The 24957-nt window shown below is 52.9% G+C and overlaps 1 protein-coding gene across 9 annotated transcripts in view; it reads left to right on the forward strand.

The window, feature by feature from the left end:
* Window positions 1-24957, forward strand: part of Ano1 (anoctamin 1) — a 169288-nt gene that overhangs the window by 80085 nt on the left and 64246 nt on the right. For 5 of the 9 annotated variants that reach the window (XM_037208683.1, XM_037208673.1, XM_028871401.2 and 2 more), the window contains exons 3-9: window positions 2427-2759; window positions 14205-14303; window positions 15630-15781; window positions 17166-17220; window positions 20868-20919; window positions 22838-22903; window positions 23407-23462. In XM_037208683.1, coding sequence (XP_037064578.1) covers window positions 2427-2759; window positions 14205-14303; window positions 15630-15781; window positions 17166-17220; window positions 20868-20919; window positions 22838-22903; window positions 23407-23462 — 813 coding nt within the window. The remainder of the gene's footprint in view (window positions 1-2426; window positions 2760-14204; window positions 14304-15629; window positions 15782-17165; window positions 17221-20867; window positions 20920-22837; window positions 22904-23406; window positions 23463-24957) is intronic. The other 4 variants (XM_028871423.2, XM_037208681.1, XM_037208676.1 and 1 more) reach the window with 1 other exon arrangement.

A 24957-nucleotide genomic window follows, 5' to 3' on the forward strand; every position in this document is an offset into this window, starting at 1 on the left:
CTTAGGAGCACTTTGGGTGGAATACCCACACTGTCAAGGGCCCCGTGGAGGCCACCAGGATGGATGAGAACCCAGTCATATGGAGAAAGTAGGTGGAACCCTTCCAGCTTCCCTCATCTATGGGTACTGAGTGGCCAGTGCCAGCCATTGGCCCTGCTCCCTCTAGGAGACACATCTCTTGGGGGTAAGGATGCTAAGATGCAAGGTGGTGACCCCCTGACCCTGCTAGTTGGACCCCGCCCAAGAGGCCCCTCTCCCTCCATGGCTATGGACTAGGTACAGCTCCCCTCTCCCTTGTCCCCCTTGACAGCCTACTGTGCCTCAGAGAAGGATGTTGTGCTGCTGCTTCTGAGGAAATCCATGGCCCTTCAAAGTCACCTAGTAGCTGGGGACATTATGAGGTTCCAGGTGGCCATGGAGGGAGGTGGGCAGTGGCCCCCCAGCTGCTGGTGTAGCAGAGTCAAGGTCAGATCAAGGCCAAGCCTCTGGTTATTAGCAGAGCTTGAGCCTCTGACATGGGCAGGATGGGATGAAGTGGGTTAGAGGGACAAGGGACACTGTAGAGGGACAGAAAGGGACATGAAGGGAGTGGAGAATCCCACAACTGGGGCCATAGCAATAGGTCTCCATAGAAGGGAGTAGAACCCAGCAGGCGGATCCTGAGGAAGACTTATGTCTTCCAGTACTATGCAGGGGAAACTGAGGCCAGCACTGCACCCCATGTGGAGGGACTCTCCACCCAGCTTACAATCTTTCAGTATAGCAAAGGTTCCAGGAGGAGGCATCCTGGGTATGGTACTGAAACAGACATGTAGCTGTAGTTGCTAGCCATTGTGTTGGGCTTCACATGCCACCAGGGAGGACCTAGCTGCTGAGATCCTCCATACCACTGTGTGGACCAAGAGCTGGTATAGGGGGAAGGGTAGTGTCTGCTCTGCGTGGCTGCTAATCTCTGAGAAAGAAACTGCTGGAATCAGGTGTTCAGGTTGGGTGGAAGCCAGCCCTGGGGACGGCTGGCAGTTCTCTGCTGCTCCTCAGGCTGTGTCCCAGCCTGGGTCTCAGTCCTCATTCCTCCATGCCAGAGCCCAACACTGGGATTAGGTTTCTGAAGGATCCAGGGTGAGTGAACAAGGGCCTCATACATTTAAGCTCTGATCGTGCAGCTCGCCAGTGGTCCTGAAGCCATCATCATGTTGCCTGGATGCTATCTGCCAGAGGCTGACATTGTACCTGCAGATAACTAAATTCAGTTCTGTCCTGCCTCAGGCCCTGTCCTGCATGCTTCCTTTCTGGGGCCTTCACTTTGGGGCTTTTCCAGCACTTTCTTCCAGGAGTCAGATAGGACCTTTCCACCCAGAGACCAGGAGGTCCTATTGGTGACCAGGCATGATTTGGCATCCTTGGGGGAGACAAAGACTCCCTTCTAGAGTGTGGGCCCCAAGACGACTGTTTCATCTTCTACATATTTCAGCCCATAGGACTGGGTCTGGCTCACAGTGGGCATCTATAGGGGTGGCTGACCCTTGGTATAGCACAGTAGTGGTTCAAGATCCCTCAGATACTGAAGCCCACAGGTGCTCAAGTCTCACAGAAGATGGTACAGTGGTGCTGGGGGTGGCTTACCACACAAGTACAGGCACCTGAGCTTGGATTCTCAGCACCTACAATAAAAAGCTGGGCATGCTGGCATGCATATACTCCAGCACTGGGGAGGGTAGAGATGAATGCTGGGCTCACTGGCCAGCCAGCCTAACCTAATGGGAGAGCTCCGGGCTCAGCAAGAAACCCTGTCTCAAAAAGATGAGGAAGATGGGTTGGAGAGATGGCTGAGTGGTTAAGAGCCCTTGTTTTGCTCTGGCAGAGGACGTAGGTTCTGTTCCCAGCATTTACATGGAGGATCACAACCATCTATAACCCCAGTTTGAAGGGATCCGGTGCCCTCTTCTGGCCTCCATGGACACTGCACACTTATGATACACATACATACCTGCAGCAAACACTCATACATGGAAAAATAAATCTTAAAAAAAAAGAAATGAAACCAAGGAAGACGCTTGTTGTCAGCTTACAGCTTCTGAACACATGCAAGTTCAGAAACATGTACACACACACACACACACACACACACACACAAAGGAAAACTAAGTAAAATGCTGGGGTATTTGCATAGAACCTGTGCAGAGTAGTGACTTTAGTGAGGAAGGAGTGTATGCAGGCACTCGGTACACCAGCGGGTATTTATAAACATTTTATACCAGGAATTTGTTAGGCTCTGGCTGCAGCAAGTGGGGATACGAGGCCCGGAATGTTGGTCGAGTGCCTGGGTGAATAGCTGAGTGCAGCACCCAGCTGAAATCATGTTACCAGAAGAGGTCCCTTGAGAACCACTCTGCACTGAATACATCTCTCTCTTTCTTGCCTCACAGCTGCTCAACTCCCTGTCCGTGGACCCTGATGCTGAATGCAAGTATGGCCTGTACTTCAGGGATGGGAAACGCAAGGTGGACTACATCTTGGTGTACCATCACAAGAGAGCCTCGGGCAGCAGAACTCTGGCCAGGAGGGGACTACAGAATGACATGGTCCTCGGGGCCCGCAGTGCCAAGCAGGACCAGCCCCTTCCCGGGAAGGGGAGCCCCGTGGATGGGGGCTCACCCGAGGCCCCCATGGATTACCACGAAGATGACAAGCGCTTCAGACGGGAAGAGTATGAGGGGAACCTGTTGGAGGCAGGCCTGGAGCTGGAACACGATGAGGACGTAAGTGTGGCCTCATGTTGGCTCGGGACACCAGGTGGACATAGGCTGAACAGGTCTGTGTTGCAGAAGGCAGTGGGAGCAGGCAGCCTTGAGCTTGGCTCTTGTGGCCACAGAGTGGGCTAGAAATTGCTTCTCAACAGCTCTGGGAAGTCCCAAGCCAGCCCTCCTCCTCCTCCAGCAACCGCATCTGCCTAGGGCAGAGCTGGCCAGTGACTGTGACCTTGAGGTCAGAGCATTTCCTGCCTCTGCTCAGCCAGTGCCCGGCATGGGAAGCTTTGCTGGGTCAGAGGGACGAAGTGTGGAGCTGTTCTGGGAGCTTCTTGTGGGTGTCCTCAACCCTTCTCCAAGCCTCGGTTTCTCAACCTGTGAAAAAGAGATCGGTCTGTAGGCTCTTGGGATCCCTGCTCTGAAACCTGCATCTCTGTAACCCTGTGTTCAGGAAGTCTAGAAGTTTTGCTAAGAGAAGTTTCTGGACAGAACAAAGGATCCACTGTCTCTCAAGACAGCCGAGGAGAGTGGCTCAAATCATGGCAGCTCTCAACCACTCAGCCAGTTGCTGTGTGCTTCCTGGTTGACATCTTACCCTCTCCGCAGCATGAGTATGTGGGGAAAGGCCCCTGCTCTGCATGGGTAATCCCAGTGCTCAGGAGACTAGCAGGAGGATTGAGAGTTCAAGGCCAGCCTGGGCCACATAGCAAGAGACTGTTTAAAAATAAGGAGGTGAGGCTGGCGGAACACCTCAGTAGCTAGGGAGCTTGCCTTGCAGCCATGAGGACCTGAATTTGGTCCCCAGAACCCATGCAAAAAGCCAGGCATGGTGACACACACTTGTAATCCCAGACCTGGGGATGGATAGTACCTGAGGAATCACAGCTGAATTTGTTCTCTGACCTCCACACACGCATGTATATGTGCACCTGCTGAGGATATTGTCCATTGTGACCCAGTCTCAGAGTATTGTCCACCTTCTTGAGGTTGGACCCCTGGCAGGTATTTGAAAACCTCTCTGTGTGTTTCCTGTGGCAGTTCTTAGGGTGCTTGGGGATGTTGAGGGATCAGGAGGCAAAAGTTTGAGGCTGGCAAGGACTTGGAGGCTCCTCGATTCCAAGGCTGGCAGCTAGAATGTGGGCATCCCTGATCCTCTGTGGTTTCTGTCACCTTGAGCAGAGTTGTGTCTGGCCTTCCCCTGTCCACTCAGGCCACCCTGGGGCTTTTGGAACAAACCGCTGCTGTGTGGAGTCTATTGTGCAGGTCTTTTTTATTCCTGGAGAAAGAGAGAGTCTTTCAAAGTCTGTGGGTCTCTCCCCCACTGAGGTGTCCAGTGCTTGTGTGGATCTCCATAGCTGTGTCTTGCATGTGTTCGTCTCTCTATCCAGGAGGTTCTTTCCTGGGACAATCTGAAACTCCCAGGTGTGGGCCCTCTGACCTGGGGTGACTCAGGCTGATCTGTCAGACCTTAGTCTCTGAACTGAAGGCCTCAGTTTCCCCATCTGGAAACTGGAGATAGCAACGACCTTCACGCAGTGTTGAGTACAGGACAGACACATCTTTGTCGGCTGGGATTCCTGTTATGTCAAAGCTGGGCATGGGGGTGCACACTTGAGCCTCAACACCTGAGGGAGGCTGAGATGGACGAGAACAGTGAAGCTGAGGGCAGCCTGGGCTACAAAACCAAAACAAAAGAGTGGGGACGAGGGAAAGAGAGGGGGGAGTTGGGAGAGAGGGAAAGGCTGGGAGAAAGAGGTTTTAGTTAGTGGTGGCTTCTCTCTTCTTTGCAATGAAAATGAAACATGAGGGTTTTAGTGACTCTTTGTTTTAAAACAAAAAAAAAGTGACCCCAAATTTCACAGACAGTTTGGCTCTAGGGCTGAAGAAGGCTTTGCAGCAGTTGGGTTAGCCTCTTTAGAAAATGAAATATGAGGTATTGAAGAGATGTCTCTGTAGTTAAGAGCACTGACTGCGCTTGCAGAGGACCCGGGTTCAGTCCCCAGCACCCACAACCAACTGTAACTCCAGTTCCAGGAGCTCTGACGCCCCCTCCTGGTCTCCACAGGCTCCTGCATGCACACGGTGCACAGACATACATACATGCAGACAAATACATAGATAAAATTTAGAAAAAAAAATAAGAAGTGACAAACAAAATATGGGACTGGGGTGGATGGAGCTCAGCTGTAGAGGACCCGCCTGGTGTGCCTGAGTGCCTGGAGTCAGTCACTGGCACACAAAGAAAGGCACAAGTACACGAGACTGTCCAGATTTTCGGGGGGGGGGTGTTCGTGCATCGATGTGTTGCGTGTGTAGCTCAGAGGACAGCCTTGGGTGTTGGTCCTGATCTCCCACCTCGTTCAAGGCAGTCTCCTTGTTGTTCACGCTGTACTGCATAGCTCAGGCTGTCTCTCCTGTCCCTGTCTCCTATCTTGCTGTGAATGCTGGGGTTACAGATGCATGATGCTCTACTGATACACAGATATACCCACCTTTACATTGGTTCAGGTCCTCAGACTCACACAGCAAGGGCTTTATGCACCCAGCTATCTCCCAGCCTCCCACCACCACCACCACCACCACCTCGTTTTGAGAACAGGGTTTCTCTCTGAACCTGGGATTGCCATTTCAGCCAGCCTGGCAAGCCAGCAAAGCCCTGGGATCCACAGGTCCCTGCCTGCCTGTGCCAGGGTTACAGGTGCACACCGCCACACCCAGTTTCTGTGAACTGAGCCTGAATCTCTTCAGGTTCTAGTTCAAGCTCCCTACGCAACAACACTGAGTGGTCCTCCCACCAGCCTGCTGGAAGCCTCAAGACTTCAGGGCTGGCAGGGCCACAGTCAGCAGCTGCTGCTTGCTGTCCTGGGTGGAGCAGAGGCAGGGTCTGGACCGGCTGTTTGGGCACGCACGGCAAGCAGAGGTGTGAGTGGGCCCTGGCTGCCGAGATTAGCAGGCACGGCCAGCCCAGCAAGGTCAGGCTTGTTTTGGGGTGAAGAGCTAATAAGCTGTTCCCTGGGTGTGCTTAGATTACAGGGAGCCTGAGGGCTGGCAGATTTTGAAACGAGAAAGCCTGTAACGGGATCCCCCAATTGCACTCTGACTCAGTTTGAAGCAAAATGCCAGGTTTAGGTGTCTTCTGTGGGGATCTGAGCAGGTACCCCAATACTCTGTGCCCTCTGCATACCACATACTAACACTTGTGCCATGGAAGCTGGTCTCCCAACCTGTACACCATGGCATCTGACCTTTAGGCGCAACCCTAGCCTCTGCTGGACTGGCCGTAACTCTCAAACCCTGAAAACTAAAACTGTCTGTCCTCTGTGATGTTGCCGAATGTGCCTGGGCCCTGAATCACCACCAGCCAAGGGAAACCTGCCTCCAAGGCTGCGTGGGGAGACGAATGATGACCTTGAAGGAGATGAGATACCCTGTGTGTGACACCAGCCACCTCTTGGACTGTCATTGGCCATAAGGCAGCATTGCAGAGGTCTCCAGCCCAGCTTCACAGTCTGTACACCCCAAAAAACCACATTGAATGATTCTCTCTGAGAGGTTGGGGGAGGGTTTCACTCTAGCCTTGGCTGTTCTAGAACTGGCTAAGTAGACCAGGCTGGCTTCCAATTCCCAGAGATCCTCCTGCCTCTGCCTCCTTGTGCTGGGATTAAAGATATAATTCTAGCACTCTGGGACTTGTTCTGCTTTTTGCTATTAAGTTGGCTTTTTCAAATTGTCTTCTTGGGGATGGGTGGCTGAACTTGACTGGGAGCCTCATGCAGACCAGACCCTCTCTCCTTGCTTTCTCACTGAGGCCAATTTACTGTCACAAGGTAGTGGGGATGACATGTGTCCTGTGACACTGCTCTCGGACAGGGGACAGCTCTTAACCACCAGGTGACAAGTGAGCACAGATGTGTGGTGACTTAAGACAGCAGATTGCATGTTACATTCTGGAAGCCACAGGTTGGAAGTCAAGATGTGCACAGAGCTGTACTCTGGCCTCCTCTGTTGTGGCTCATATGTCCCGTCCTGGTCTTCACAGTCTCTCTCTTGGGGGCCCACCCTATCCCATTTCAGCTTTATCTCAGCCTCCTTACATCTGCAAAGACCCTCTCTCCAAATAAGGGCACACCCGCATATCTCGGATAGTAGTTATTGTGGGAGTGCCTCCCATTAAACCCACCTCGTGAATAAAGCCCTGCCCGGAAGTGGGGACAGAGCAGGGTGGCAAGTGGGCCAGCAGAAGCTTCCGTATCTGTGGTAGAGAAGTGGAGCTCACAGCTGGCACAGGGTGGGTTGACAGCCTAAGCTAGGAGCAGGTCTGCCTTAGGGGGGCCTGCCTCCCCATGGGGCCAGAATGCACCCTGTACACCCACAGGCAAATGCTAACACAGGCTCCGATTCAGCAGTCCTGGGATCCTAGACTGTCCCTTGAGTGGTGAATGGGGGAACTTATCTCCCTGGATACATCCCCAGAAAGGGAGGAGTGCTCCTACCCACAGCTCAGTCCCCAGAGGTGGCCCCCACGTGACTGGAGAGCCCATAGAGCAACCTCCACCTCCCACCCCACCGCCCGCTGCCAAGAAATTCAGGATGTCTCATAGAGGGAGCCTGGGTGGGCAGGAAGGGTCAATGCTTTGCCCCACAGGGGTCTTTCAGCACCTGCTGCCCTTAAGGGGTGAAGGACCCCTGGACTGTGTGGTGGAGAGTGGCGATAGATCCTTTATCTTGCTTTCACTCATCTCTTCCCCCCTTTCTTTTTCTCTCCCTCCCTTTGTCCTTTCCTAGCTCCCTCTTTATCTACCCTTCTCTCTGCCTCCCTCTCTCCCTCCCCCATCCCCTACCCTCCCCCTCCCCCCCACTTCCTTCTCTCTTTCAGTCCTTGTTTCTCTCTCTCTCACACACACCCCACCTCTCTCCCTGTGGGGTCAGCTTCCAGGGTTCCCATTAAAGAGACAAGAGAAATTTGTGACCAATGTGTTTTCCTCCAAGAAAATCCATTAGCATTTTTGAAGTGGAGCCTCAAAGCCTGCTGGGCGTTATTTATGTCTTTGGGGTCATTGCTAAGAACACCACAGGCTTAAGTCCTGGCGTGTCTACTGGGGGTGGCTGGGGCCCTCACTGCCCTGACGCTATACTTGACCCTGGCTTTGGCAGATCCTCCTAAGATTGTGAACACAGAATCCCACCAGCGCCTGTTTGATCTCATGCCACTGAGTTCACTCCAAACGGGGGGACACATAGTCTGGGGGTGACGCAGACTCTGAAGTGTGGAGTGGAGTTAGATCGAACCAGCCGTTTCTTGGATCAAGTGGCGTCCTCTTTCTGGGCTTCAGTTTTCCCAATCTGTTAAGTGGGGCTGATAGTGAGACTTTTCTCATGAGTGGTGAGTGGGGTTAGGAGAGGAGTGCCGGGCCTGGCACATGGTACAAAGTGCTTTCCACAGCTCCCAGGGTCTGGGCAACAACCGGGTCGGGTCAGAACTCATGTCTATGAAGAGAAGGATAGGTGGCCAGAGAAGTTAGACGGTAGGGTGGCCATAGCCCCAGGATGTGGGTAGGGGCAGGAGCATCCATTTCCTGCCCTCTCCAGTGATTATAGGTAGATGTGGAGCTCAGTACTGTGTTGGGGGGGGGGAAATATGGGGGGACGATGGTTGCAGTCCTGGGCTCCTTCATGAGATGAGGCTGTTTGCCAGTTCATGGGGTTCATAGGCCTGGAAACAAGCTGCCCCCACACCACCTCTGTGAGTTTCCTGGAGAAGTGGGGGGGGGACAGACTTGGGGGTTAATCCAACTTACCTCTGGACCTAACCCTGGGCCCCACAGTGTAGAGCTGTCTAGAAAGCCAACTGAAGACCCCTGGCTTTGAACTGTTCACCCTGATAACGTGCAGCACTCCCCATAGTCTCCTCCAAGGAAGACCTGGCCTCTTGCGTGTGCAGTGCTGGGGTCCACGCTGGATAGAATTATGACTCCCAGTTCTGCTACCACATGTTGCTTTCTTTGGCCCCTGAAGGCCCTCGCCCCGTGGCGCCGCTCTGAGGTCTGTTGCCCCTCTACCTCGATTCATTCTGCAGAAACATGCTTCATCGGCCATGAATTCTGGATGTGTGTATGTGTGTATTCGTGTGTATGCACAGCTTCATGTGTGTGTGCGTATGCGTGTGTGCGTGTGTGTGTGTGTGTGTGTGTGTGTGTGTGTGTGTGTGTGCAGGCCAGAAGACAACTTCAGCTGTTGTTCTTTAACACATGTCTCTCGTTGGCTAGCTGATTAGGCTAACCTGGCTGGGCAGCCATCTCTGCTTTCCCAGTCCTGGGATTACAAGTGGTCAAGCCACCACACTCGACCACATGGATTCCAGGGATTAAATGCAGATCCTCCAGCCAGCTTGCAAGCATTTCCTGGCTGAGCCATCCCCCCAGCCCTTCCCATTCTGGGAAGCTCACCCTGGGCTGGGGGAGGCAAGTGGCTTCAGGTAAACCCTGTCCCATTGTGGCGGCCATCTTAAGTTCTGTCTGTGCCAGGAACTCTGCCGCCAGCTGTTAGTCAGAAAGCTTGAGGTAGGCCACAGCTCATAAGCACCCCATGGGGGTCAACAGGTGTCCCCAAGCCCTCTGGAATGCCTCTGGCCCACACGAGTCCTCTAACCCTGCTTTCTTTGAGGCACAATTTGCCAACACTGTGTCGGGATGTTTTTTTCCCTCAGTACGAGTCTTTTAATTTCTGGAAGTTCTGTTTGGGTCTTTCCCAAGTCGGCTGTGTCACTTTTTAATAGTTTCCTGTCCTTTGCAGGCCTTCCTGTCTGGAAGTTTATGTCTTTAATTGAGGTGAGCGGGGCTGACCTGTCTGTCATCCATCTAATGAGCTCACACTCTGGCCAAGAGCAATGGCTTCTGTCTGTCACTTGTTGGTTCTCCCTAGCCGCATCCCTGGGTTGTCTCTCCCCAGTGGGCTCAGCTGTCTTTGTGCCCATCAAGGACCTCCTGAAACACCGTCAGGTTCCCAGGGCCCGAGCTGACTGTGGTAGGAACTGCTGGGCCACAGTCACAGGTGAAGCCATCGCACCTTCACGGATGTTTTTACTTCTCTTTCTTCTCAGTCTTCTCCTCGTCGGTTTCCTTCTCCACGCTCGTCAGGGTGACTCAGAGTAGGAAGCATGCTCATGAGAGTGTGGGGTTGTTTGGTGGTGTCTGCCCATTTCCGGGGTGTAAATCTTCCTGTACCCTCAGGTTCTCCAGCAGCTACCAACCTACTGCCTCCCTGGGATCAGAAGAAAACAACTGTTCCTTTGTGGGGCTCATGAAAGGGGACCTAATCCTCATGGGAGGGTCTCTAGCCTGTTCCTTCCCACTGTGGCTGGGTGGCCACTGAAGCCAGTTCAAGCCAGGCCTGGCTACCACCACGAGGTACATTTCGCCACCCTCTGAAGACATGGTTCTAGTGTCCTCAACGGATCTGCATTTGCTGTTGTGGCATGCCTCGCAGCTCCCTGCCCTGGTACCAGCTGTACACTGTGGGCATGCCAACTAGCGGGCAACGCTTCCCCACCCAGGCCCCACACTAGTGATAACATATCCCAACCCCATGGGCCATGCCTCACCCTCTGGGAGCTGTGTGGGTGGAGGAGCGGAGTGAGCATGGCAAGTGAGCACCAGACTGAGTTCCCATGCCACACCTGCTGCTCAAACATCTGGATTGAGTGGCTACAGATCTTTCCAGCCCCTCCAAGGATACACTTGAGGCAGACCAGAAGGTTCTGAGAGAAGGTGGGACTGGGCCAGATGCTGAGGCTGTCTCCATCTGGTACACAGGAGGCACTTACTAAAGACTGGCTCCTCCCTTTCCTCTGTCAGTCAGTCACTGAATATCCTGTGCCGTGTGCAGTCAGCCATCATAGCTGCACACTGAAGCAGAGCCGTATGTCCCAAGCTCACATCTGTACAGGCAGCCATTGCCAGTGAGGAAAGCCAGGTGGTGATCAGGGCATCAGGCCGAAGGTAGCTATAGTTGGGCGTTACCTTGACTGCTACACAGGGCGAGAGTGAGGTGGTGGTGTCCTCAGCCACATCAACCTTTCATGGTGGCTCTGTTTTTATTGTTGTGGTTTGTTTGTTTTCACATTTTCCTTTTCATTTCTTCTCCTTTTCTTTCCTTCCTTTTTTTATTTTGAGACAGGTCTCATGGCTAGCTTTGAACTCCTGACTCTCCTACCCATCTAGGGTAACAGACCTGTGCCACCTGTGTGGTCAAAGTTCTAGTTTAGTCTAGTTTGTTTGTTTTTGAGACAGTCTCACACTGTAGTCCAGGCTAACCTGGAAGTCACTATGTAGCCCAGGCTGGCATCATGGAACACCTTTTGAACTCACAGCAATCCTTCTGCTTCAGTCTCTCAAGTGCTGAAGGTTCTAGAACCAGTTCTAGTGAGGTCAGAGTCCTTTCACTTGGGGCTCAGGATAGAAGCCTAACTCAGCAGCTGCACTCTGTATGGAGCTAAGTGGCTTGACCTAACCCTCTCCACACCCTCTGGCTGGGGGCTTCTTGGGGACCTGTCCCTTCACAGATCCCTGTAGCCTAGCTAAGTTGTGCCCTCCCCGGGGGCCTTATATCTGTGAGTTTGTGGTTTCACATGTCTCAGCACAGAGATAGAGCTTACCCTTTTGCAGCCTTTGGCTGTGGCTGAAGGGACCTGGCCATCCCCCAGGCTCCTCCTACTGTGGGAGGGCTGTAGGAGGGCTGGGTACCACGTTTTTAAAAACATCTTAGTGTATTTTTGCTAAATGGGTCCCACGACCCCTTCACCAACCAGATGTTTCCTTGAGAAAGACCCGGGCACTCACGTCAGCAGGGCCTGCTTTCCCAGGGATGCTGGGACTGCAAAGAATATTTTGGGTCTTAGCGTGCGGGCGAACACGACACAGAGATGAATCTTGGTCTATAGTGGAAAAGCCAGCCTCTACCACTCGTGGGCCACAACAGACATCTCCCCTGACTCGGGGGTGTCCCATGACATCAGCTTGTGAGTCACTGAGGCTGGGGACTCTGTGACAGGGCTGACCAAAGCAGTTGTGGCCTTTCCTGCCTTGGAGCCAGGCTGAAGCTATGCTCAGCCCCTTCAGGCCCTTGTATTGACTTTGTCTGCAGGCCCAATGCTAGGGCTCGACTGCTAAGGGCACCAGAGCCCTCTGACTGCAAACCAGACCTCATATCACCTGCCTTATAGGTGAGGGAATAGGGTCCAGAGAGGTTAAGACACTTGCCATAGACCACACAGGCTTCCCAAACCCATCCCTTCTGCACCAGGGGGCAGCAGAAGGTCCGGGGATTTCCATCCTAAGACTCTGAGGTGCTTTCTCTATCCTGGGATGAGATCTGTCTCTTCAAAGAGGAAGATCAAGCCAAAGCCCTCCATCCCTGGCCTCTGGCTTGAATATCACACTTGTTTGTTTGTGGTAGGGTCTCCATTAGTCCAGGCTTGCATGGCATTCCCTATGAGGCTGAGGATGACCTTGAACTTCTGATTCTCCTGCCTCCACCTCTGGAGTGCTGAGATTACAGGCATACAACACTCCACCCAGTTTATAGGATACTGGGGCTTGAAGCCAGAGTCTCAGGCATGCTAGGCCTACACTTCACCAACTTTTGCCACATCCCCGTCATGATCTACCTCTTTCTGCCAGGTGCTCTGCCCTGCTGTGTCAGCTCCAGACACACCAACTTTGTGACTTTAAGTCTGGACAAGTGTGTTTACTTCACCCACTTCAGATGATTGGGTGATTGATAATTGATTGGGTAAAACTCACCATGTAGCTCAGGATAGCAGAATAGCCTCAGAAACAATCCCGCTTCAGTATCCCAGAATTTTTTTTCTTACAGGCCATCCTCAGATGACACTGGCCTGGTGGGCTTTGGCCATCAGCCTGCAGCACACCTGTGGACCGGGCCACTCACTCAGCCTGTGGTCCTGAGGGCAGAGGGGGCAGGCCACACTGGCTGCTCCATACCTCATGACAAGCTCCTTCAGATCTCAGAATTATGGACCAGAGAGGTCTGTGGACCCTCAGGCTGAGCTCCAGTCTGCTATGAGAGGTCTTGTGAAAGATCTGGGCAAGATCCTGCATGTTTCTGTGACTATGTAGAAACTTGTCCTTTGACAAAGAGGCTTTTCCAAGGAACATGTGTCAAGAGAGAACCAGGGGCCAGGCATGGCACTTCTGCCATTGGGGAAGAATAGATTGGGTCTGAATTGGGTGGACCCTGCTAGCCAAGAGCTGGTAGGTTATAGGGACCTCTCCACGAGGTGAAGTGTCTCCTCTGTAAGGAGATAGGCAGTCATGCATTTCATTTCCAGCTGGTGGTAGCAATCAGTTCTTACAAAGTCATTAACTTGGCTGCCAGTCAGTAGCCCTTGGGTTCCTTCCTGTCACTCAACAGAGAGACATGGCTTGTGGTGATAAAATACCCTCACAAAAGTCTAGGGGGAAATGGGCTTATTTGGATCACAATTCCAGGTTGCAGTCTATCCTTGTGGGGATATCAAGGCAGCAGGAACTTGAAACAACTGGTCACATCACATCCACAATCATAAACAATGAGTTAATACGTGTGTGCTTATACTTAGCTCACTTTCCCCACTCCAACACAATCCAGGATCCCATGCTCAGGGAATGGTACCACCCACAGTGGACAGGTCTCCTATTCATCAAGGCAGTCCATCACAGATATATGTCCACAGGACAGCATGATGTTAGATTGTGTCAAATTGACAAAACTAGCCTTCTCACTTGTCCCAAGTCAAAGCAGCACTGTAGGGGGACCCGGACTTGAACTCTTGGTGTGTCGGGCTTTCAGCTCTTTAAGGATAGCAGTCATAGATATGCAGGGAAACTGGAGTTAGGCTACAATTAGAGAGAGGACTGCATGACCCCCACAGAAGCACTTGTTCAATGAGCCCTGAGAGGCCTGGGTCAAGGCTGAGGGGTATGGGCCTGGAATCATGAATGGTCCTCTGCTGTTACCTCACTGTTGGGATGAGGGGCTCTCACTTAATTCCTGAAAATTTTCTAAGTGCTCTAGACCACTAAGATCCCTCCTGGCTGTGGCCTGGGGACCCCTGGATTTGTGCATAAAGTGTTATATCTAAGAAAGGTTCCTAGTACCAGGTGGTGGTGGCATGTGCCTTTAATCCCAGCACTTGGGAGGCAAAGGCAGGCAGATTTCTGTGAGTTAGAGGCCACCCTGGTCTACAGAGTGAGTTCCAGGACAGTTGGGGCTACACAATGAAACCCTGTCTCAAAAAAGGAAAAGAAAGAAAGGGAAGAAAAGAAAGGTGGGTATTGTCAGGAAGGGGCTGGTGCTAGGCAAAGGCAGCCACACCTCATCAGTTACAGCTGGGTACCAAGGGGAAAAGGGGTCCCCGCTGCCAAACGCCCTGACCAACAGTCCTTTTTCTCTCTGTAGACCAAAATCCACGGTGTTGGATTCGTGAAGATCCATGCACCCTGGCATGTGCTCTGCAGGGAGGCTGAGTTTTTGAAACTGAAGATGCCCACGAAGAAGGTGGGTGGAAATGTTTATATTACAAAACACTAGTCCTAGTATGAGGACGCCCGGAAGCAGAATCATCACTGCGAGCTCCTAATCACATTGAAAAGGCAAAGGGAGATGAGACACAGGGCACGGTTCCTATCCACTGTCATGCATCTGCCCGGGTGGTCTTTAGAGACTCTAGGCCAGGCCTAGATAGATACCTTAGCAGTTCTGCTGCTCTTGCAAGAGGACTGGAGTTCAGATCCCAGGACCACATAGGGCAGCTGACAACTGTAAGTTGTCAGTTCCTGGGGATTCAGGCGCCCTCTTCTGGCCTTTGCAGGTACCTGTACACAAATGCACATAAACAAACACACAGACACACACACAATTTTTAAAAAAGGAAAGAGCAACACCTAAGACCACACCCCACCGGGACACCAGGAGAAGGTCCAGGCAGAAAAGCTGCCCACTCTGTCCCAGGAATTTAAGCTGAACAAATATAGTTCAGCTCGAGGCCCTGCTTCTTTGATGCTTGTGGGGTCTCAGATAATTTATCAGATTCAATTTAATTACATTTTCTAGCTTGCTGGGATTTTTCCTTTTAATCTCTGAAAACTTTACGGCTGAAGAGCAGCCTGCCAGGGAAGCTGGGTTGAGAGTCCATATTTATGTGTGTGGGTGGAAGGGGGAAGTCCAGTGCTGCTTCTCAGATCCAGTGAAGCCGCTTGGATTACAGCTTTGGAAACAAAAGAGACATTTGGGGCAAATGTTTTCTAGAATGTATTATAATTGAGCTCTTGGCCCAACTCTCCTAAAATGCTGGGTTCTTTGGGTAAGCCTAAAAGAGAGCAGGTAGGGGCACCCTGGCTACCCGGGTACTCTGTTCCCAGGAAGGACTGTATCACCGTGGGGTGTTTTTCTGACCATCCAAGACTAGGATGACTTAGTCGCTTTACACATTACCCTGACAAAAGCAGCTTAATGGAGAAAGAATTTATTTGCCTCCCAGTTTAGGGAGCTACAGACCATGATGGTGTGGAAGGCATGGAGCAGGAGTGGGAGACAGCTGGCCGTGTTCCATCCATAATCAAGAAGCAGAGAGAGGAACGGGGGTGCTCAGTCCACTCTCCCCTCTGTATTCAGTCTGGGACCCCAGCCCATGGGATGATGCCATCCATATTCAGAGTGGGTCTTCCACCTCAGTCAACCCAGTCTAGAAACTTCCTCACAGACACGCCCAGAGGCCTGTTTTCATGATGATTCTAAATCGTATTGAGAAGAAATATTAACCAGCTGTCACGAAAGTCAGAGCTCAGGAAAGTGACTGATGTCCTGGCTTGGTCTTGCCCACAGGTGTACCACATCAGTGAGACCCGAGGCATCCTGAAAACCATCAACTCGGTACTGCAGAAGATCACAGACCCCATCCAGCCCAAGGTGGCTGAGCACAGACCGCAGACCACAAAGAGGCTCTCCTACCCTTTCTCCCGGGAGAAGCAGCACCTGTAAGTCAGAAGTATCGAATGACTCCCAGTTCCCCTAAAACAGGGGAACATGTTCTTATAGTACTTTGTAACTGTTGAGCCCAGACAAGACTGAGGAAGCAACTTCTAAGGGCCCTGATCACAGAGGAAAGAGGGATTCAGGAGTTTTGCCTGGCTTGGTAATGCTTAGGGAAAACTGCCTGGACCTTGGCTAGAGCAAAGGTCTAGGCTATCCAACCCTAGCTTTGTCCCTCTGAGCCCTGGTTCCCTGTCGTGAAACCTCAACAGCCCCAGGAGCAACTGGTGAGGCAGCAATTGATTGATCAAGGGGCCTCCCTCAAGGGAGTCCGGAGGCCCTGGGGATCCACAGCCAGCAGTGTGTTGCCTGGCAGTGCTGAGTCTCTTCTGGAACCTTCCATCCTTCCTGTTCCCAAGGGGGGGTGCACAGCCACCCGGCTCAGGTGCAGCAGTTACAAGGTCTCCCCAGGCCTGGCCTCCCTGGCACAAGCGGGAGAAAAGGCCCGAGTGCCTGAAACTCGGGCAGTTTGGATGGCAAGGCCCAGGAGCAGGTGGCTTTGGGGTGCTGTGGCCTTGAGGACAGCTGGGAGCAAGGAGCACGCACCCACACTTTAGCTCAGAACAGAGGCCTCTGCTTTGCAGAGATAGTGATGGCTTCGGAGGAGCCACGTGCTGGCCTGACTACACCGGCCAGTCTTTGCAGACTGGACACACTGCCCTGCAACCTCTGCCAGCTCAGGGGCATGAGGGGACCACACCCTTTATCCAAACCCAGCTCCCTTCCACCCTCTTCTCCACTAAGCACCCCAGGGAATGGTGACTTCAGAGCTATTCCTGTGCCCCAGAAACCTCAGGCAATCTGTGTGGCCCAGAACACCTGGATGCAAACCGTCTCCAGGGAGAGTGTCCTCAAAGCCGAAATCATCATGTGGAGGGATGACACTGTCCCTGTCCCCTTGACTCTGAAATAGGGGCTCGAAAGACTGCCTTCCTGGGGTTCCAATTTCATACAAAACCAGGCTTGGCTGAGCATGGTCACACACCCCCAGTGCTAAGGAGGTAGAGGCAGGAGGATGAGGCATTCGAGGCCATCCTCAAGGTACACAGCTAGTTGGAGACCAGACTGGGCTACATGAGACTTTGTCTCCAACAAAACAAAACAAGAAACTTGAACTGGAGGGTGCCCTCGGTTCCCTTCCCAGCAAAGGAGGTCTCAGAGCCTCCCACACTGGGCTGATGAGATCAGCTAACACCAAGCCCAGGGACGGGGGCACTCGTGCCTGCTCTGAGGACTGTTAGTCCTCTCATGGTCACTGTTATCGGAGAAAGGATGCGTTCCCAGGCTTGGAGCCTGCAACAGTCGTCTTGTCTCCCTGTGTTTCTGCAGATTCGACCTGACTGACAGGGACTCTTTTTTCGACAGCAAGACCCGGAGCACAATAGTGAGTAGGCGTCCTGGAATTGCCTCATCAGAGGGTGCCCTGGGGACCCCGGGGATCATTTCATTTCTCTGAAACTCCTCGGGGTGGAAGCCGCCTCTAATTGCCTGTGACAAAAATAATTAGAATAATGAATCAGGAGGGCAGTGGGTGGCCCAGGGGAGGGAGGCCCGGCTGCTCAGTTTGGAGGAGGAGCGTGAGAAAGAACTAAGCTGCAGGAAGCTGGGGGAGGGGACCTCCAGGCCCAGCTCCAAGCCTAAAGAGGTCCCCCCACCTCCCCTACCCCCCAATCCCACCCCACCCCCATCACTCCATCCTGGTAGAGTTTGCAAGGGGCTTGGCCGAGGATGTCTGAGCAGGCCAGGCAGCCCAGCCTAGGCACACGTATCAGGATAACAACCCAAGGCCTTTGCCAGTGCCGCCAGCCTAGGTTGCAATCTGACCATGCAGGCCACCCTGCCCTACTCAGGGCACTGGCTTAGTGTTTATTCTTCAGCTGCCAATTTGACTGCCAGCCAAGCTGGGACTGCGTGTGGCACAGGACCCAATTTCTATCTAAACAAGAAATCGGCCTGGCGGCTAAGGTCTAGTCTGCTCTCCTCTCCTGCCTACAGCATCCAGGCTGGCTGGGTCACAGGAAGGGCTGGGGGAAGGCGGCCCATTTACCTGGTGCAGGGAACTCTTCTTGCAGCCACCGCCCTGCAGGAGGGTGGCACAGGTCCTGTTGGTGAAGGAGGCTCAGACCCAGGACAGGCAGGTGTTTCCACCTGCTGCCTCTTCCCTTACCTGTGTCAGAACAAGACTGAGTCTGGTTTGTCCCCTACAGGGGCAGGGTAGCACCCCCATCAGGGCAGTCCCGTGGCACAGTGTGGTCCTGTTATCATTGGTGTTTCTAATTTAACTTTTTGCGTGTTTATTAACTTACTTATTGGGGGTAGTGAGTACATGTACCATAGTGTATGTGGTAGAGGTCAGGGGAAAACCCTAGGAAGCTGATTCTCTCTTCTGGGGATTGAACTCAGACTGTCAAACTTGGCAGCAAGAACCTTTACCTGCTGAGCCATTTAGCCTGCCCACTATTGATGAATTTTGACAATTCGATTTCATGGTAATAGGTGGGCAACATGGAGTTGAGCAAAGACATGGCCTCTGGTGGAACTGGGACTGGCGTGTTTGAGGGGTAGCCATATCCCCTCTTGGCCTCCAAAGGACTTGGGACCGACTCTTGGATGCCTGTCTCTTGGGAGAAGCCCTCCAGTGTGACCCGCACAGTGTCTCTTTCACATCGCTGTAACAGCTATGTGCTCATGCTTCAGGATGTGTGTGCCTTGGATTTGCACGTTTTCCGGGGTGTGGGATACCTCTAAAAGAACCTTTGCAAACACACTTTTGCTGTGGGGAGGTGACTGAAGTGGGAGGGGCCTGAGCAATTCTGACACCTCTTCCTGGTGATTAGCTGTGAGACTATTTAGTCTGAGGTTCCCCTGGGTGAATGCTGCTATTTTCACTGAGCCAGAGAGCCAATGCACTGAGGGCAGCAGATGTGGAGAGCCATGACTCTGTTTGCTGCTGAAGGAAGGAAGGAAGAAAGGAAGGAAGGAAGGAAGGAGGGCCATTGCCTCCCAGAAATCCTGGAAGCCAGTGTAGACCACCTCTGTGCGCCAAAGGGTTTGCTGATTCATAGATCTGCACGTGGCTAGTCAGGTCTCATCTCATGGTTTAGGCCCAGGTGTGACAGCCTCTTCCTCCACACTGGCCACCTCTCTCCTGCCACTGGGGTGGCTCCATGTACAAGCTATTTGGAGTCAGAGACCAGCAGCTTCCAAGAGGAAGGGCCCATTGTGCTCACTGGGATCTTAGACAGTGGGCCTGTAGGTGATGGGGAGCCATAAAAGGTGGTCAGGCAAGGGTTTTTATGTAGTCAGTTGTGTTCACTCCCAGGGGCTTGCTGTGAGGAGTGGGCAAGAGGTGTGTGTGTGTAGTCACATGGTGCAGGATGTGGGGCCTGTGGTGGTAGAGGTAGATGGATGTGAGGTCACATGGTGGAGGTGGACGGATGTAAGGTCACATGGTGGTGGAGATGGATAGATGTGGGATCATGTGATGGTGATGGATAGATGTAGGTTCACATAGTAGAGGTGGATGGACAAGAAGTCACATGGTGGAGGTGGATGGATGTGGGGGTCGTATGGTAGAGGTAGATGAACATGAAGTCACGTGGTAGAGGTGGATGTGGGTCACCTGGTGGTGATGATGGATGTAGGGTCACGAGAGTGCAGATGGATGGATGTGGGGTCATGGGTAGTAGAGGTGGATGGATGTTGAGTCACGGTGGTTGTCATGACTGCATGAGTGGAAAGGAGGAGGAGGTGGTTATGGAATAAGCAGAAAGTCATGACAAGTTAACCAGTTAGATGTAAAAAGTGACAGAGTCTTGGAGAGCAATTGAGTGGGGATTTATTAAGCACCTGCAGTATGCTTTCTCCTGCAGGGAGGGAGGAAGTGTTAAGAGCATCGATCACAGGACAGATGATGGAGAGTGGGATGACAATACAGGATGGGGACAGAGCTGCTCCATAGACCTGTTAATGTGACCCTGGAACTATGGGCATGGGTGCTTCTAACAGAGGCTGCAGGAGGGAACTCGGAGCAAGAGGCTGGGGCTGCTGACAGAGAAGACCAAGGTGTGATGGCAGAGCCAGATGATGCAGGCCTAGAGGCCAATGGAGGGACACTGGTCTTGCCTGAGTGAACACAGCAAAGGGTTTGATGGTGAATCAACGTGCTCAGAAATCCTCATCTGTAGGTCATGGATAGAGCTATGTCTGTGGCTCAGTTGGTGGAGTGTTTGCCTAGATGACAGGAGGCCCTGGGTTCAATCCCCAGCACCCCATAAATCAGGCATGTGGTGCACACCAGCAGTCCCAGCACTTAGGGAAGGTAGGAGGATCAGAAGTTTAAAGTTGTCCTTGACAATAAATATGTTTGAGGCCAGCCTGATACCCTGTCTCAAAAATGAAATGACACTAGTTAGATCATGGCTGTTTATTCCAAGCCCATTTTTCAGAGAGTTAAATTGAGGCATTAGGGGGGGGGTGCAGTTTGCACAAAGCTCTTCTAACTCAGCCCCAGGCAAACAAGACTCCTCAGCCAGGGCTCCTGAGACCAAGAAAAATATCTCATTAGTCAAAGAGATGTGAAGAGGGGTGGGGTCCCTTCATAGGGGCTTCTTTCCTGGTGCCCAGTGTGGTAGGAGTCTTGAGATTCAGCTCCACACCTGGCCCTCCTTCGGGCTCCCAATCCATACAGAGCTGCATACAGGCTCTCCGCTCCTGCTCTTGCCTCCACAAAGGGGCAGCGAGCAGCCGCAGAGCTCTGAGATGGCTGTTGTGTCTCCCACCCCACCCCCATCCCCTTAGTTCCTAGGAAGGGCCCACTGCACATGGCTGGCACCTTGTGAGGCCAGCAGGATCAGTCCTGCTCCAGGAAGTGGAGGCTGGGGATTCTCTGTGACCTCTGTTTTATTTACCCCTGGGAGTCGCCTGGTAGGGTCCCTAGCCCCGGACCCTCCTGATGCCCTGTGACTGTGGCCTTTGACTGAGAGAGCAGCAGAGTAAACACGCCCCCTTTTGTCTCTCCCTCTGCACTAGGTCTATGAAATTCTGAAGAGAACAACATGCACAAAGGCCAAGTACAGCATGGGTAAGGACATTCTGTGGACCTGAGGTCAGCGGCGGAGTCTGAGTGGCCATCTTGCCTCTGAGCCCTCTCAGTGGGAGGTGGGCGTCTGGCTTGGGGCTTCCTCAAAGAGATTTGATTTAAGCCTATGTGGGTTCAGAACAGAGGGCTGGGAAGCTGGCAGAAGAGCCGTGCCAGGGTCCTGTTCCCGGTGGACTTATAGCCAGGCACTTTACACCCAGGGTTGCTCTTCCCTTGGCTGAAGGTGTTTGTTGATATAAGGATGGCTTCCTGCAGAGAGACCCTAAACCATGGAAAAGAAACAGACAAAGGGGCCCAACCCCTCTTTGATTATAAGTTCAGCAGGAAAGAATTGACAGGGTGTCCCTTGGGGACCACAGCCCACTTCTGGGCCACTGGAAACAGCAGCTCAAGGAGAGCAGCAGCCAAGCTGTGGTGTGGCCTGGCTGAGGTAGGCCAGGCTGCAGGGAGGGTTCTGCCAGGGCTCTAGAGACTGCATGTAGCCTGACTTGTGTGGCCCACAGTTGGCCACAGGGACACTCTGAGATCCCCAACCCCATATCTTAATACACTGGAGTTAGAGCCCCAGCCAGGAACCCAGGAGTCCTGTCCCCATTGGCCTGGTCCCTTCAGACAGCGTGGTCTCCAGAATGAGCATGTCTTGCACCCTGGGTGAGTGGAGGAGGAAGCAAATTCAGGGGCTTGTTCCAGTCAGCGCTGTCAGAGCACAACCGTGACAAGGCTGCCGGAAGTAGAAAGGGTGCATGACTCCAGTCCAGGCACCAGGTCCCCTCCATAGAAATAAATGTGACTTCCATGAAGGTCTGTAGAGCATGGCTGGATTGGAGCTGACCCTGAGGTAGAGGGACTGGGTTGGTTCCCACCCATTTTTTTTTTTAACTTCCCTAGTTCCCTTGCCTCTGCATGGAAGAGAGAGATTAGGGTACCTTTGTAACCCCACTTCATGGTGGCACCTGGCCTGGGCGCTCTACTGACCAACCAAGTCACTTAGTGGCCCTCCATCCTCTAGTGATGGGCTCCTGCCAACCCCTGTCTGTCCCAGGGGCTACTCTCGGGTACTTGTATTCTAGGGTAAGGAAACAGCTAAGTTAGAATGCAGTCTCACAGAAAGGGGGCTGGGGAAGCCATGGTCAGGGGAGGCCTCTCAGGGGAGGACAGAGAAGGCTTGAAGGAAGAGGGTTAGTAAGCCTGCTACACGAGCCCAAGCAAGGGCCCCGTGGCAACTCCACCCTGGTTGCATCCTAGGAAGGATGAGGAGGCCACAGGCCGGGATCCAGCCCCACATACATTTTGGCTGTGAGGTGAACTTTCCACTTGTGAGCGTGGCTTCAGCCACATGCTCTGGTCACCTCTGGTTGTGATTCCTAAGTGTCCCTTGGGGCGCCTGGCTATTCCAGGTCACTGTCCAAGGAGATGGCCCTTGGTTAGGTTATTTTTCAAATGTTGGCGAGCCACGTTGCATAGAGTCAGCTTCCGGGCTGCTGAAAAAAAAAAAAAAATGGCCTACAAGAGGTCACCTAGAAAGCCACTCTGCCAGGCAGGGGATTCTGGGCTAACAGTTGGAGGTCTGGGGGGACTAGGATCCAAGCTGTTGGTCCAGAGTTTGTCAAAACCAGAGCAGTTTCCCAGGAGCCCCTCCTTCATGCTTCCCCAGGGTCCGCTCTTCTCTCCCTTTTCAGCAGCAGATTCTGGAACCAGGCACAGCATTCCTACCAGTAGACAGGTGTAGATGTGGCTGTTTTTATTTCTCCTATGCCAGTGTGGGCTCTGGGCCCAGCCATCTTCCTTCTCTCCTGAGCACTTGACTGTGAACCCTTTGCCTCCACCAGCTTTCTCTCCCCAAATGTAGCTTTGACCCTTCCAGGCCCTTCTGTGTAACTAATAGCCAATGTGTAAACAGGGCAAGGAGAGGGAAGAAGGAAGGACTCTGCCCTTCTAAGTAAACGGCGGAAGTGTGGGAAATACGGTAAGAGCGGGGGCCTCCTCTTCCGCTTCTCCCATCAACTTACAAGCTAATTCCAAATTGTATGTGTGTTCCCTGACACCATCAATTTCTCATCCGTCCATCTTCTCATGATCAGCTTCTCTGACCGCTCAGAGGCCATCTTTCCAAACTGCAGGCTCTCCCCTCAGGCCGGTGGGGGTAGCTGGCGAATCCGAGGTTTGGGGGTGACTGGACTGCTACCTGCCTCCTTCCTCAGGGACAGAACTTCCTCTTGGGGTGTGCTCTGCGTCTTCCTAACCCTACCAATCAAGCATGTTGAAATCATCTCTAGTGGATAGCTAACTCGCCCTGCTGCATTCTACCCGGGGAAGAACCCCAAGATGGTGACCGGGCTCTGGGTAGCCTGGTGCGTCTGGCTTTGAGCAGCATCCCTGTGAACCGGAGCATTCTGTGACGGCTCTGACTTCCAGATGCAGGGCAGCAGGCCTACTGGTCCTTAACTTCTCTCTACCTCTGTTTTTAAGGCATCACCAGCCTTCTGGCCAACGGTGTGTACTCTGCCGCATACCCTCTGCATGATGTAAGTAACCTTCATACACAGTTAATTTCTGCGTCATTTGACACACACACCCATCTTCAAGGGCCACCCCTCTTGGGAGCTCCAGTTATCCTGTGGTCACAGCTTCCTGCTTGCCCTTCTCTGTTCCCCTCAATGGGAGGTGGAAAAGTCACACACAGAGCTGTCTTGGCTGGCAGAACAATCCCATGAAAACAGGGGTGACTGTGGGAGATGCCGGGCTGGCATCCTCCATACCTCGCAGCCAGCTGATCTACAGGGTGTTTGCCCTGGCTCCAACTCTGCCGCCGCGGGCTCTGGCACTCACCAGGGCTCTGTATACAGCGAATGGCCAGCTTCCTGGGTTGAGTGTCCAAATCCAGCTGGCCTCTCTTTGACAAATTTAGCTTTTGCTGTGGTCAGGGATGAAGAGATGGGGCAAGATTGTCTTCTTATTGTCTTCATAGAAACAGGGACCAGGCTGTGGGACCTGAATAGTATGTGAACCCCAGCAGAGGCTCCCTAGAACCTGCCAAATGTGGAGTATAGCGTGGACCAGGAACCCAGAGCAGGAGGGAAGGAGGACAGACCTGGGGTTTGGCAGATCCCTTGCTGGTCGCTCACTTTCTCTGGCCCTGAGCAGTCTGCTCAGAGACTTAGTGTCCTGGCAGGACTGCTGTCTATCTAACAGCAGGACAGATGTGGGTGTCAGAGCAAGTACAGGCAAGAAACCTTCAGGAGGAGACAGGATTGCTGAAGTAGCACAGGGCAGTGGACCATATGGGGGACCTTGGGGAAGAGGCCAAGCCAGGCTTCTCTGTCCCCTCACCTTCCCCTCCCACCTCTAACTGGAACCTACACCACACTGCAGAGCCAGGGGTTTGGGGTAGTTGGCCTGACTTCCCCACTTGGTGCCTGTACGTGCGCTTCTCTGCTTGTCTGCCAGATGTGCTTTTCCTGCCTCCTCTCTGCAGCACCCTGAGTTTCCTCCTTCGCTGGCCTTCCAGTGCCCCTTATCCCACGGGAAGATGGCTGTCTGGCCACCGTGTGTGTGTGTGTGTGTGTGTGTGTGTGTGTGTGTGTGTGTGTGTGTATGCATGCATGCGTGTGTGTGTGTGTGTGTGTGTGTGTGTGTGTGTGCATGCATGTGTGTGTGTGTGGTATGTATGGGTGTGTGTGTGTGTGTGGTTTGTATGAGTGTGTGTGTGTATATGTTATATGTGTGGTGTGTGTTTGGTGTGTATGAGTGTGTGTGTATGTGTGGTGTGTGAGAGTGTGGTGTGTATGAATGTGTGTGTGGTGTGTATGTGAGTGTGTGTGTGGTGTGCATGAATGTGTGTGTGTGTGTGTGTGTGTGTGTGTGTGTTGTGTTTGTTAGCAGTCAGTGGTATTCTGGCTCTCTGGCCTCCTCCTCAAGGGATATGTTGCCTTGTGAATATTTCCAGGGTAGGCCCTGATCCTTCAGGTCCTGTCAGGTCCTGTCCCTCCCATGAAGTCCCTGCTCCACTGTTGAGCCCCC

The sequence above is a fragment of the Peromyscus leucopus genome, chromosome 1, assembly GCF_004664715.2.
Source record: "Peromyscus leucopus breed LL Stock chromosome 1, UCI_PerLeu_2.1, whole genome shotgun sequence".
Lineage (NCBI taxonomy): Eukaryota > Metazoa > Chordata > Mammalia > Rodentia > Cricetidae > Peromyscus > Peromyscus leucopus.